The sequence below is a fragment of the Pezoporus wallicus genome, unplaced genomic scaffold (assembly GCF_028554395.1).
Source record: "Pezoporus wallicus isolate ANWC-B61680 ecotype Strahan unplaced genomic scaffold, APGP_CSIRO_Pwel_v1 contig_227, whole genome shotgun sequence".
NCBI lineage: Eukaryota > Metazoa > Chordata > Aves > Psittaciformes > Psittacidae > Pezoporus > Pezoporus wallicus.
Window position 1 is genome coordinate 13,110,140 of NW_026635704.1, and position 12,296 is coordinate 13,122,435.

At 35.9% G+C, this 12,296-nt stretch overlaps 1 protein-coding gene across 1 annotated transcript in view; it reads right to left on the minus strand.

Annotated features, from left to right (window-relative positions):
- Positions 1 to 12,296, minus strand: part of CCDC178 (coiled-coil domain containing 178) — a 165,389-nt gene that overhangs the window by 53,481 nt on the left and 99,612 nt on the right. Inside the window, 1 exon segment of the mRNA XM_057397375.1 lies at positions 9,432 to 9,581. Within this exon segment, the coding sequence (XP_057253358.1) occupies positions 9,432 to 9,581 (150 nt within the window).

Consider the following 12,296-nt stretch of genomic DNA (forward strand, 5'->3'; position numbering starts at 1 on the left):
GTGTAGTAGCTGACTATGGCACTGTTGGAAATTACTTACAATACTTCCCATCCCCCTCAAGAAAAGACCAAACCACAAAACCAATATATAGTATTTCCATGATGAAATGTATTCCCTGAGATCTCTGGTATATTCAAGGGTTATAGCAGTTTCATAAGCGATCTAAATTTTGGGGAAGTAGTGAAAAGAATAATTACTGTTAGAACAAACACATGTTGCAATATATAAGATTCCCATCTTTATGACGATTTAATGTGTGCCAAGAAATCTGGAGACCTGGCATGCCATAGGTCTTTCACAAATATCTTTATGACTATCAGGCAGGCTGCAGTCCTCAGACTCCTCAGACACTATGTTGACCACAATCTGCCTCACTGGGACACGTGTCTTGGGGAGTTACCCAAACTGCAGAGAGAGTTTTGACTTAAAAACCACAAGCTGATTGCCTCCACTTCATGGGTTATAGATAGTAAAGTTACAGTAGAGGTCCTGGGGCTGTGTCTTCACACGACTGGTTCAGAGTATGCATAAACACACATGGACATTCAACAGTCAGTTGAGAATAGTCTTGTCAAACTCTTTCAGTTAATTCTACCTGAGACCATTATTTCTGATTTATGCTATTTTAATCCTTTCTGAGCAGAAAGATTTACAAAGGTGCAATACAAAGTTTCTACCAGGTGCATTAACATTATATATTAAACTATTAAGAATTTTTTAGTTAGTCAGGTGTACAAGCATGGAAAATGTAGGCCTAATAAGACTTTAACGTAAGTACCCCTACTTAAGCATTTGGGATGAGTTACAGCGTAGGTGTGCTTTATAATCCTGAAAGATTCTAATAAATTCGTTTATGAGCAAAAAAGGAAAGCAAAAGTACGTTTTTTATTAATTTAGAGCGTATTTTTGGTTGTTTGCTGCAGGTTTTTTTTTTGTCAGTTATTAAATGTTAAGTCAAGTTGTTATGACACCAAATATTTTTTACAAAATATTTACAAGATTAAGCTAAAGCACTGTGACCTTAATGATCTTCTTAATGCAAGGTTGAAGTAAATGTGAATGAACATGAATTTATGTAGCTAATAAGAATGTAAATCTCAAACTATCAATCTGTGTGGTTAAAAATTAACATGTAAAGTAGATAAAATAAGACATGGATATCTTTTGAACTTTTGAACTTTTCCTCGGGAATTTGTTTACTATTCAACCAGTCAACCTGGCTCATTTCTATGTAAATAATAACAGAAAGAAAGCAAAAAACATAAATAAAAAAGAAATTAAAAAAAAAAAAGAAAATTTGAATTTAAGAAGGGAACTACTCTGCCTGTTGTTTCTGCCTTTCTTCTTTTTTTTTTTTTAATTAAATAAGTTTGTGACTCAGCAATAGTTCTAATGTCTCTGTAAAGTGTTACAAAACAAACCAGTGTTATTTTAGGGGTGAGCCAGCATACCTACATAGATTTTCATAGCACAAGTATCTCGGAAAGCAGGATCTAGGTAAGGTTTACTTACTAAGGAAAGTATGTTGCAAAACTTGCCCAAAGCTGTCTCCTAGTTAAACAGTATTTTTCATGGATACATGAAACAAGATGAAAGATCACACCCCCCAGTTGTCTGAAAACATCCGTCTCATACCAAGTCTTTCCTCCAATTTGTGCATACGTGCATATTGTTTACATGCAGTTTAGAAGGAATTGTCTAGTATAAGTGCTAACAATGTCCATCTCTTTCTACTTTAGAGAATCATAGAATCATAGAAAAGTTAGGGTTGAAAAGGACCTCAAGATCATCTAGTTCTAACCCCCCTGCCATAGGCAGGGACACCCCACACTAAACCATGCCACCCGAGGCTTTGTCCAACCTGGTCTTGAACACTGCCAGGGATGGAGCATTCACAACCTCCCTGGGCAACCCATTCCAGTGCCTCACCACCCTTTCAGTAAAAAACTTCTTCCTTATATCCAATCTAAACTTCCCCTGTTTAAGTTTTAACCTGTTACCCCCTGTCCTGTCACTACAGTCCCTAATGAAGAGTCCCTCTCAAGCATCCTTACAGGCCCCCTTCATATACTGGAAGGCTGCTATGAGGTCTCCACGCAGCCTTCTCTTCTCCAGGCTGAACAGCTCCAACTTTCTCAGCCTATCTTCATACAGGAGCTGCTCCAGTCCCTGATCATCCTCGTGGCCCTTCTCTGGACTTGTTCCAACAGTTCCATGTCCTTTTTATGTTGAGGACACCAGAACTGCACACAATACTCCAGGTGAGGTCTCACAAGAGCAGAGTAGAGGGGCAGGATCACCTCCTTCGACCTGCTGGTCACGCTCCTTTTAATGCAGCCCAGGATACAGTTGGCTCTCTGGGCTGCAAGCACACACTGAAGCCGGCTCATGTTCATTTTCTCATCGACCAACACCCCCAAGTCCTTCTCTGCAGGGCTGCTCTGAATCTCTTCTCTGCCCAACCTGTAGCTGTGCCTGGGATTGCTCCGACCCAGGTGTAGGACCTTGCACTTGGCATGGTTAAACTTCATGAGGTTGGCATCAGCCTACCTCACAAGAGTGTCAAGGTCCCTCTGGATGGCATTCCTTCCCTCCAGCGTATCAACTGAACCACACAGCTTGGTGTCATCGGCAAATTTGCTGAGGGTGCACTCAATCCCACTGTCCATGTCACCGACAAAGATGTTAAACAAGACCGGTCCCAACATCGATCCCTGAGGGACACCACTCCTTACTGGTCTCCAGCCGGACATTGAGCCATTGACCACAACTCTTTGTGTGCAGCCATCCAGCCAGTTCTTTATCCACCAAGTGGTCCATCCATCAAATTGATGTCTCTCCAATTTAGAGACAAGGATGTCGTGTGGGACAGTGATGAGCGCTTTACACAAGTCCAGGTAGATGACATCAACTGCTCTACCCCTGTCCATCAGTTCTGTAGCCCCATCATAGAAGGCCACCAAATTGGTCAGGCAGGATTTCCCCTTAGTGAAGCCATGCTGGCTGTCACCAAGCACCTTGTTGATTTTCATGTGCCTTAGCATGCCATCCAGGAGAATCTGCTCCAAGATTTTGCCAGGCACAGAGGTGAGACTGAGTGGTCTGTAATTCCCTGGGTCATCCATTTTCCCCTTCTTGAAAATGGGGGTTATATTTCCCTTTTTCCAGTCATCGGGAACTCCAGCTGACTGCCAAGATTTTTCAAATATGATGGACAGTAGCTTAGCAAGAGTGTGTGTGGCTGACTGGGTTTAAACCATGACACAACTTCATTCGCCAGCTCCTTCAGGACCTATGGTTGGATTTCATCAGGTCCCATGGACTTGTGTATGTTCAGGTTTTTGAGATGGTCTGGAACCAGATCCTCTCCTCCAGTGGGTGCAAGGTCTTCATTCTCACAGTCCCTGCGTCTGCATTCCAAGTCTTGGGTGCTGTGGTCAGAGCATTTGCCAGCGAAGGCCAAGGTAAAGAGGTCATTCAGAACCTCAGCCTTCTCCAAATCCTGTGTAGCCAGTTCTCCTGTTAGCTTTCGGAGGGGGCCTACATTCTCCCTAGTCTGTTTTTTATTTGCTATGTGCCTGTAGAATCCCTTCCTGTTATCCTTGACATCCCTAGCCAAGTTTAACACTAACTGGGCCTTAGCTTTCCTAACCTGGTCCCTAGCTTCCCAGACAACATCCCTGTATTCTTCCCAGGCCACCTGTCCTTGCTTCCACCTTTTATAAGCCTCCCCTTTTTTTTTGATTAGTAAAAGAGAGATGCTACCCTGGTCTGTCTTTTCCTATTCTATTTGTCCTGTGCTGAGTAGAGTCTGGAAGAAGCATATGGATGTGGGGAAAAAAAGAAAATAATGATTTTTTTTCTAATTTAAGGTAGAAGCTTTTAGAATCTTTTAGGAAATAACAAAAAAAGAGAAGATTATGCTTTAAGGTAAAAAGCTGCTAGTGGAAGAACTGAGCTAACAAGCTTCTTTGATCTTTTGTCTCTATGTGAATTTACTGATGCGCAGCAATTCAACACATGAAAAAACCACTCTAAATTACTTGATATTTTACAAAAGATAATTTTTGTCTGCTGCCTGTTACTCCTTAACTGAAAAGCTGGCATCACATCCTCTTCAACATCAGTACCTGTCAATATAGCACTGGAGGAATATTTGATTTGCAATGAAACTTGCTAGGTTTGTGAAATTGCCATCCATGCTTAATGACATCACCATCTATGAGTCCCCCTGTTTAAGGACTATCTACTGTAAGAAACCTGAGCCATTAGAAGAAGGAATATTCTGACTCATCTTGCTTGTCATAATGTCACAGGTAGCACTGAGGTGATGACTATACAGGAAAAAACAGTTTTTCACTGGTATTAGAGAACACTCAATTTTAAAAATAAATGCCTACATGAATTAGCAAATTTCTATATTTCTCTTAGAGAAAAAACAAAAAAACAAATGAACAAAAAAAAAAACAAACCAAAAAACAAATCAAAAGAGATTTCACTTCCTGTATTGGGACACCTGGGAGACTGTAACATCTAACTAACACTAAAGTCCTATAGGCTTCACTGTGTCCTGCAACTGCAGAACTGTGGTCCTATGAAACAGAACTGTAACTTGACTAGCATCTGATATGGCTGGTGCACATGGAAAGGAGGTCAACTTCTCTACAAATTAGCTCAATAACTTCCTTTTGCTATCAAACTAATAATTTGATTTGTCTGCCTGTTGTATTAATTTTCTGATGGAGTCATTTGAACTTATTGAGTTATTGATTCAAATTTAATTATAACATTAACTTGATGTTTACATTGTTTAAACATAATTAGTTCAAAGAAAGTCTAGCAAATTTGCATAATGAAAAGCTCACTGAAGATACATTTTTTTCCACGTTTTCATATGAAGCTGGTTATTCTGTCAAACTACTGCAGTGTCAAAACTCTAAAGGCAGAAAGAAGCTCAGTTAAAAATACTATAAATGACCCATTTTTGCTTACTAACTATTATCTAGTCTTGTCATACCAGCAAAAAATAAATGCTAGTTCCATTATCCATTATTATTCCTGATCAAAACAGTTCTGAAAGCTGGTTAAGCATTTAATTTAGAAGCAGATAAAAACTCTGATATTTATTCTATGATAATTTTAATTTATTTAACACTGAATCCTTGAATTTTATTTTTCATTTAAGGTTTGTAAGGAAATGAGACAGGGGTATGCCATAATCTTATCCATGCTTTCAGTATGCTCTTATGGAGCCAAGAAGCAATCCAACATCTTCAGGTAAGCAAGCTGACTAACAAAAAACACAATTAAGAGACAAATTATTTTTTTGTTTATATGAGAACAGTATGTTTTTTCATTTAGGTCAATGAATAGAAACAACAAAATCAGAAGGAATTAACTGTTTAAAGTGACATGCACTATGTTCAGGTTTACTTTATATTCTATTTGATCTTTCTACGTGACAGGGACATTATTCTTGCAGTAACTATATCCCAGAAGAGCAATACACTAAAGACAGAAATATCCAAGAGGGCTCAGAGTCAGATACATGCATGAGAAAGACATGAAAATACGTTATCTATAAAAGCATAAAAGAACTTCACTTGACTTGCATGACTTTTTGTATCAAGCATGCTACAGCAGTCTTTTGATTCTAATATGAAACTGTAGTAAGGATCATTGCACTAATGCATGAGGATTTGTGATAATGTTGCAGAAATTTTACTGTCAAAACTGAACTGCAGTGTAATGACTTTTGTTATCATGGTTTCTAATAACTAGTCAGCATGAATTGACCCTACATATGTTTTACTGCAATATGTCAGTTATCCAGAAAGTAAAAAACAGAAACAGAAATCAATAGTCCCTCTCCATCAGACTTTCACTGTAATGTGGCCTCCTGAAAATACAGATTGTGAATATGAAGATGAATATTTTACTTATATTTTAAAGCAATTATCATTTGCATGGAGTCCATTTTAAAATGAGAGTTACATGAACAAAAACAATGATCAAAGTTTTGTAAGACTATGACACTTGCAGTGTTAAGGACAGATTTGAATAAGTAGGTTCTTAACTTATAATTGTATCTCATGACTCAGTATTTGGGAATCCAATTGGGCAACCATTGACATTTTAATATAATACATTGGAAGTATTACATTTTGCTCAGAGAATAGATATTCCAAGATTATTCAGCACCAAAATAAAGATAGATATGGTAAAAAATTAGATTTGGCTTAAAGCATAATCATATTCCTGGTGCTAATATGCTAGATCATTGAGATTTCCAGAAGAAACTGCTGTTATGTATTTGTAGGGCAGAAGCTGCATTTTGCAAGGTTTTGCTACTGGAATTCTACCACAGAGACAAGTTTACAAATCTTTTTCACACAAGATTTTGTGAAAACAAAATACACATGTAAACCCTAAATAATCTATCAACACTATATATATATACATATATATATATATATACCCTATCTAATATCTAAGCTCAAAAGCAAATGGTTAGGAAAAATATTAATTATTAGGGAAAAAAAAAATCTGTTAATTAAAGTATTATGTATTTATGGTCTGACCAGCAACTATCCAAAAATATGATGCTTTTTAAAAATAGAAAATTAATTAATAAGCAAAACATCTCAAAGTCATATAGCTATTGCAACTCTACAGTCATCTGAAATTTCTACAAAATACTGTCTAGAGATAGCATTACAAACAAATATAAGCCCATTACTATTCAGCAGTGTATATCCCCTCCATTTAATAAGTTCACCTCCCTCAGAGTAAAGAAGCTTACAAAGTCATGACAAAACCCTTCATGTTACCAAAGCATTATTTCACTCAGCATCAAGGTGATCCTTTTCTGGGGCTGAACAAAGCAGATACTTAAGAGCCCAAGGCAAACTTGCTTCATTAATATTAATTAGAGAAATTACAATATGAAGTTAAAATTATGCCCCCCAAAAAAATCCAAAAAAATCAATTTACCTTTTTACTTTTTACATTGCTAACTTGAAAAATTGGAAGAAAATTCTCAGGATTTAGGGAAGAATGAACACTCTTCTTGAATGTTCATGTTACTGTCATCATCATCAGCTCATGGCTTGACTTCTCAAATGAAGATTTGGGAAGGGCTTTACCCACACTTACTACCAGTGCGCTGTGCACATATATATAGCACAGCAGCTAGAAAAATCATTACTTTGACACTCCAGAATTGATTTTCTGTTGCGGTTGTAATTCCCTTATTAGCAAAAACCTAAGAAGAAAATATAAGTTCTTTTTATAAGTACTGTATGAAATCAACGTGTTTTTTCCTTTTGTCATAATTCCTAAATGCTAAATGTGATAAGGGTACAATGACATTTTGTTTTAATAGTTGGGCTAGATATTTGTTTAACAAAATGAAGAATTATGAAAAGGAAATCAGAGGAAGTTATATCTGTAATTCTCATATTAATATTGTGAATAGAAGCTTTCTTCTTCATACACACACTGCTGCTGAATGGCACAGAAGAACGTCCAAAATCTAATCACCATCACTTATTTCTAGCCCAAGCTAGGAACATGTATTTTAATGCTGATTATAAGCTCCAATGGAAAAGCAACATACTTACAACCATTTTCTTCATAAACAAGACTTTAAAAAGCAAAAGAAATGATTATATAGCACTGCTGATGAAACTAGATCCTGTTGGTATTGCATTACTCTTTTGCCATATTTTACTATGTTTATTTTATTGTATTCAAATTGAGAAGGAAAAAAAGCAATAATATATGCCAACTCATTTGTAATTTTCTTTGCTTCCAGACTACATCATTGAGTTGCATGATCATATCATCCATTCTATGTCCAGAAGAGGTAAACTCTTGAGTGAGAAATCTGTTTCGCAAATGCTACTAAAAGCTATTAAATTCTGAAAGTGTAGAAGACAGATATTCTTACATTCAAATAAATAAAAGGTCTCAATAATAACATAACATAGATATATTTTTCTGTAGAGAGGCTTGAAAAGTATGCCCTAAAACTGCATTCAGAAAAAAAATACTTTAAATTCCTTCTATAAACCGGTCCTTTTAAGAAAATCTTTCAATACTCATAGCATTGCCTCCAACTTGTTCTCCAAATATGGTTATCCCTAAGAATATATGACTTAAAATCAGTTTTGTTCTTGAACTGTGGAAGAACTATGGAGTTAAAAAGAAAAATTTGGAAAAGATTTTATTTGTATTTGGCAGGAACAAACTGAACACTGAATTTTAAAATTAGAGATTAAGTGAGGTAGCATACAAGGAAATGAACAATGAATGAAGGTATGGGTATAAGACATAAAATGGATTGATAAGAGTAAAGTACTAGCAAATAATCTAAATTTCACATTTAATTGATTTATTTCAAGACTTCTACACTGTGCTTTTAGGAAATGGACTAAAATATCAATATACCAGAACCTGGTTCCTGCATAAATGACCTCAGTTAATAAAAATTCTTTCCTGAAATTTTTGATTTGAACCTGCCTCTGAGCGTGATGACACAAGCAGTCTTGCATTTTGAGAGTTGAATATAAACACAAAGAAAAGAAACAGAAAAGACTTTTTTCTGTGAATTGTCATTACATTTACACGAAAAGTTGTGCACTGACACAATGACTACATTTACACAAGAAAGTTGTGCTCCACAGCACTGACAAATTATAAAATCTATCTTTTAAAATGTAGCTGATTATCAATAAAATGTTATACCCAGCAACTACACATCTGGCATGGATGATCATCAAACTAGATTTTACCTTTTTTCATTTTTATTTGACTGGTTTTTATATTAAAGGCTTATAGAGCCTGACTTGATGTCACAAAAATTTCCAGGAGGAAGTGTTTTGTAGAGCCGTTATATGTAACGGCAGAGTTCATTTTAATTATATATAAAAATAAATACATTTCAGGTGTAAAAGTGGAATCCATAAGAAATGAATTTTGAATACCTTACATGAACTGTGCTGTAAAAATAAACAAACAAACAAAAAAAAACCCAAACAGGTAGGATAGATAGATGATAGATAGAGATAGATGATAGATAGATAGATAGATAGATAGATAGATAGATAGATAGATAGATAGATAGATAGATAGATAGATAGATAGATAGATAGATAGATAGATAGATAGATAGATAGAGATAGATAGATAGATAGATAGATAGATAGATAGATAGATAGATAGATAGATAGATATAGACAGATAAAAATACACAGCAAGTAAGAAAAAAAAAAAGAACATATGAAAAGTGTGAAGTAACCAAGAAGAAAATAAGAATTCAGGTGATAGGTATTACTAGCAAGTGTTTTATTGTTATTAAGTAGCTGCATTGATCAAACGAATTTTAGAGATGAGATAAATGAACTGAATGAGTGATGTTAGCACTTTACCTGCTGATGATGTTTCATGGCATTTTCCACCCTGATTCTATTGGCATAGATTTCTGTGAGGTCTTCTTTACCTTTTAATTAGTAGTCCTGAATGATTTGATATTCTTGATCTAACAACAGATTTTCTTTCATGATTTTCTCCAGAGCAGCCTAAAGGGAAAAGTAATTTATAACACTTACTACAAAATATGTTTCTAAAAAAAAAAAATCATAGGTCACTTCCGCAATTTCCCTCACTCACTCACTGATTAACATCTGCAAAATAGAGATGACAAGAAGTTATAGTGTAAAAGCTTTTAAAGGTAGAATAGTCCATTTAGGAGTCTATACAAGAGGACCATATGTAATCCCATGTGCAGAAGCATGTTTGCCCTTTCAAAAAAACAGAGCTCAAAGAACAGCTAAAGCAGTTGGAGCAAATGTCACTACCATCTGCACCCTGGATATAGCTTGTCAATCTACCAGGAGTGAGGGCAGCCCTCTGGCTTGACAGTCTGAAACGGAGTGGAATGGTACTACGGGAGGTGAGGAGCAACGACCTGGCCTAGTAGTTGCCTCACCAAAATACAAAGAAAAGAATTGGTGCTACTGTTAAGAGAATAATCGTACATGTTATTCTGCTCTTCTCCCAGTCAACAGAATGCTGTTTAAGTCAACAGATGCATGTTTGAGGCAGAAAAAACATGTATTTTGACCACAAAGGAATTTAGATTCATTTTCTTAGGCTCAAGCCACCACTTACATATTAATCCTGAAAGAATCGGACTCTGTTACTGTCAGTCAAGCTCTCTTTTGAAGTGCAACATAAATACATATTGGTAACATTTCTGAAACAACTGGTTTAGCCACGCATTATAGCCAGAAATTCACCCAGAATGCAGGAGCACTAGTAAACTTTGGTAAAATTCAAACCTTGTTTTACTAACTCCCATGTCACTAAAAAAACCCCAAACCTGTGAATTAGAGAGCTAACAAAGTCTAAGTTCTTCTGGGATCACAGTGCATAATGTCCAAGAATCCATGTTTTCTGAGTCTGTTCCCAAGTGGGTAGTTTCCCACCTTTTAAAGACAAAACTGCCCATGGGAAATAGCAGCATGCCTGAACAGGTTCCTAGCCATCCCTTGGAGCTACTTGAATTTTGGGAGTTCCAAAAGACAGTTAGCATATTAACAATGATTTTACTCCTTTTTCTATGCAATGTCTTAATTAAGATACATCCACTTCTGTAGCTGTATTTATATGCAATTTCTAAAAACTTTGGCTAGAATGTGGCTGTGGTTACACAACTAAACCTAAAAATTCTTCCCGTATGAAACTGTCTGTCTCAACATCCCTAAAATATTAAAATGCTATGTGTCAGAAAACTCACAATAATAAAAAGAAATACTAGAATTCAGTGAAGAAGATGTGATTATCTCTTTTATTAATCTTTGGTTAGAGGTAAAACCTGTTTTTCAGACTGATAGCTTCCTCCACAGACATAGAGTGCTTGATGTTAATATTAACATTCAACACCCACAAACAAGTAATGCCTTCAGTATCACAGTATTTTCATATATGTAAGGAATATAGGAAGATGACAAAACAGTTTGCTTGTAGAATGTGAACATCAATATAGTAATTTTCACTAGTATAGAAACCTGACTATGAAGCAAGTGAAATCCTGCTATTTTATATTATTTTAAATAGTCCAGATATTTTGACAAATAACAACATAGCAAAGAAAAAACAATAGCCGTCTCCAGATATTGTAAGACTCAATGGCTATGACTGTATGATCAATTATACTAGCTGCCCAGTTCCCAAAATTGCTTTATCACATATCTTATGTCAGCTGAGACAGAGAAAGTGAAAAGGTTCTTCTCTAATTCACCCCTCTGAAAGATGAGCTGAGGTTCAGAAAGTAAAGAGCATATATCCTTTAAATACCAAACTGTCACCCATCGATGTTTCTAAAGAGGGTTTCCCAGAATGTACAGAAGGAAAAAAATAGTCTTTAAGAGCATTCTGTCCTTATGAAAGAGAGGAGTGGTCAAACTGTGACCAAAATTGGCATGCCAAATACGCACTATACCTCTTTCTCCTGTTCTAGGAAAACAGGGATATGAATCTCAGAGCTGATCATAAAATATTTAAGTGAACAATCATGACATTTGTTTTATCTCTGGCATCTGAATGTCTGAACTTGTAGGCTTGTGAACTGATAAAAAGCATCATGATTCATGAGCTTTTTCTTTTGTTCCTCAGCAAGACTTGAAATCAAAGACTTCTGGTACACCAGTCTTTGTCTATAAGTAATGTTTGAATTCTTCCAACATTCTGGAAATTATGTCTAAAATATGGGAAGAAGTTCCAGTGAGTTACTTTCTGCAGCTGGGAATTTTTTGAAGGCACTTACCTGAAATGAACCTTGAGCTGCAGAGTAGAAAAATCAAGGAAAACTAGCAATGGCCATATTAAAAACAAATTAAAAGATATTTCTTTTTACTATTTGTATTTAAGGTGGATTTCTAGAAGGAAATATCCACTGGGATTCATTAAATAAAAAAAAAAAATATTGGATGCAAGAGATTGGAAAATGAGGTGATTATTCTAGGGAAGTATTACAACATGCTTGGTCTGTTATTATGCTTTATCTGGACACCTGGTATGAGAGGTGGAATACCAGGCTAGAGGAAATTTCCACCTGATTTAATACATACACTTTTTTGTCTTTGTGTTCTCTTACTCAATACAGCAGCTTAGGAAGTTCCTCTTTCCCTGGAACAGTGATACCTCCTTGTGAGTTTGTTGAACACATTTGAAGTGCAGTTCCTGTCTGCTGTAATACAAATTAATGCTGAGATAATAAAATATGTGGAAGC